Source organism: Benincasa hispida, chromosome 10 (assembly GCF_009727055.1).
Source record: "Benincasa hispida cultivar B227 chromosome 10, ASM972705v1, whole genome shotgun sequence".
NCBI lineage: Eukaryota > Viridiplantae > Streptophyta > Magnoliopsida > Cucurbitales > Cucurbitaceae > Benincasa > Benincasa hispida.
This window is the reverse complement of record NC_052358.1, coordinates 29,877,572-29,880,449: the sequence shown is the minus strand read 5'-3', so window position 1 is coordinate 29,880,449 and position 2,878 is coordinate 29,877,572. Positions and strand designations below refer to the sequence as shown.

The following is a 2,878-nucleotide window of genomic DNA, read 5'->3' as shown; positions in this document are numbered from 1 at the left end:
GAATTTGAATGAGAGAAAAGCACAAAAACCATCCTTGGAACAATCACCTACCGTGGAATTAAAGACTTTGCCAAGTCATCTGAAGTATGTCTTCCTGGGGAAAAATGAAACTTTGCCAGTGATAATTTCCTCTACGCTACAAGAAAAACAAGAAAATGAGTTGCTTAGCATCCTAAAGAAGTACATAAAAGAAAGAGGGTGGACGTTAGTAGACATAAGAGGAATCAGCTTAACATACTGCATGCACAGGATACGTCTCGAAGAAAACAAAAAGGGGTCTATCGAACCTCAATGCAGACTGAACCTTACGATGAAAGAGGTTGTGAAAAAGAAGATAATTAAATGGTTAGATGCAGGCATTATATACCCAATCACCGATAGCACATGGGTCAGCCTCGTGCAATACGTGCCCAAGAAGGGAGGAATGACAGTAGTTCCAAATGCAAACAATGAGTTAATACCAATAAGGACCGTCACTAGTTGGCAGATTTGCATGGATTACCGCAAACTCAATGCGGCGATAAAAAAGGACTATTTCCCCTTGCCTTTTATTGACTAGATGCTAGACCACCTAGCAGGAAATAATTACTTCTGTTATCTGGATGGGTATACGAACTACAACCAAATAATGATTGCTCTTGAAGACCAAGAGAAAACCACATTCACCTACCCATACGGAACGTTTTCTTTTCGCCACATGCCGTCTGGATTATGCAATGCGCTGAGCACATTCCAGAGGTGCATGATGGCTATCTTCTCTGAGTATCTCGAGGATTCAGTGGAAATTTTTACGGACGACTTCTCGAATTACGGGCAAACGTATGAAGTCTGTATGAACAACTTAGAGAACATACTAAGGAGATGTGAAGAGACAAATCTTGTGCTGAATTGGGAGAAGTGCCACTTCATTGTGAATGAAGGTATTGTGCTCGGGCACAAAGTTTCCAAGGAAGGGCTGGAGGTGGACAAGGCGAAGATTGAGGCCATCGAAAAGCTTCCACCTCCAGCAAATGTGAAGCCTGTCAAGAGTTTCTTGGGACATGTAGGATTTTACCATCATTTTATGAACGAATTTTTGAAGATTGCTCGACCATTGAGTGCATTGCTAGAGGCTGACAGAACGCTTCACTTTGATACACAGTGCCTCAACGCATTCAAGATACTGAAAAACGTATTAACTACTGTGCTTGTGTTGATCGCACCTAATTGGACAAAGACATTTGAGCTAATGTGCGATGCTAGCGGGTATGCGATGGGGGCAGTGCTAACACAGAAGAGAAAAACAATGCTGCACCCCATCGTGTATGCGAGTAGAACACTGAACCCTGCCCAAACAAATTACACTACCACTGAAAAAGAACTTCTTGCGGTGATCTTTGCACTAGAAAAATTTAGAGTTTACTTGCTAGGATCCAAAGTGATCGTTCACACCGACCACTCGGCAATCAAATATTTAATGACCAAGAAAGATGCATAGCCGAGGTTAATTCGATGGGTTCTCCTCCTCCAAGAATTCAACATGGAAATCATTGACCGTAAGGGGACAGAGAACCAGGTTGCAGACCACCTATCAAGATTAGAGAATCCGGAAGTAGACCGCAACCTTTCCAAATGAGTAGCTGTTCAAAATTGAAGAATTACCAAGGTATGCAAATGTGGTCAATTATCTGGTCTGTGAAAAATTTTCGGAAAATTACACAACCCACCAAAAGAGGCGGCTTATGGACAAATGTAAATCCTATTATTGGGACGAGTCAAATCTTTACAAGAGGGGGTTAGACCAGATCTTGCGTCTATGTGTGCCAGAAACCGCTTATCAGCGTATACTGTCCCAATGCCATGACTCACCGTATGGTGGACATTTTGGAGGTCAACGCATAACAGCAAAAGTGTTACAAAGCGGGTATTTTTGGCCGACTCTATTCAAGGATGCAAGAGACTATTCTATGAGATGTGATAAGTTCCAACGCACGGGAAACATTTCATGGAAGAATGCGATGCCAATGAATATTATCTTATAATTGGAACTTTTCGACGTGTGGGGCATAGACTTTATGGGACCATTCCTACCATCAAATGGTCACAAGTACATTCTGTTGACCGTCAATTATGTCTCCAAGTGGGTTGAAGCGGTATCATGCATCGCAAACAATGCGACGATAGTCTCCAAATTCTTGAGAAGAAATATCTTCACTAGATTTGACACCCACGTGCCATAATAAGTGATGAAGGCTCCCACTTTGTCAATGGCGTCATCAACAAACTATTGCTCAAGTATAATATCCACCATAAGGTCCCACTGCATACCATCCATAGACAAACGGCCAAGCCAAGGAGTCTAATAGGGAAATCAAACTGATCCTAGAAAAGGTGGTGAATCCTTCATGCAAAGTTTGGGCTATGAAGCTGGACAATGCCTTGTGGGCATACAGGACTACCTATAAACACCTATAGACATGTCCCCGTATACGCTGGTGTATGGGAAGGAATGCCACTTGCCACTGGAATTGAAGCACAAAGCACTATGGGCAGTGAAGAAGCTTGATTTTGATTTAAATACTGCAGGGGAGGCAAGAAAACTTCAGTTGCTCGAGCTAGACGAATGGAGAATCCAAGCATATGAAAATGCCAAGATCTACAAAGAACGCGAAAAACGCTGGCATGACAAACGACTATGCGAAAAGAATCTCCAGGTTGGACAGAAGGTCTTATTATACAATTCTCGGCTACGACTCTTTCCCGAAAAATTAAAGTCATGCTGGTCCGGACCATTTATAATCAAAGAAGTATTCCCGCACGCTGCGGTTGAATTGACTAATGAAGAAGGGATCCGCGCATTCAAGGTCAATGAGCAAAGAGTCAAGATGTATCACGGAGG

General features: G+C 42.6%; 1 protein-coding gene across 1 annotated transcript; it reads left to right on the top strand.

The window, feature by feature from the left end:
* Positions 1-697: 697 nt before the first annotated feature.
* Positions 698-2,545, top strand: LOC120089017 (uncharacterized mitochondrial protein AtMg00860-like). Its single transcript, XM_039046452.1, has 3 exons — positions 698-830; positions 921-1,245; positions 2,407-2,545. The coding sequence occupies exons 1-3, from the start codon at positions 698-700 to the stop codon at positions 2,543-2,545; spliced, it is 597 nt and encodes a 198-aa protein (XP_038902380.1).
* Positions 2,546-2,878: the final 333 nt, after the last annotated feature.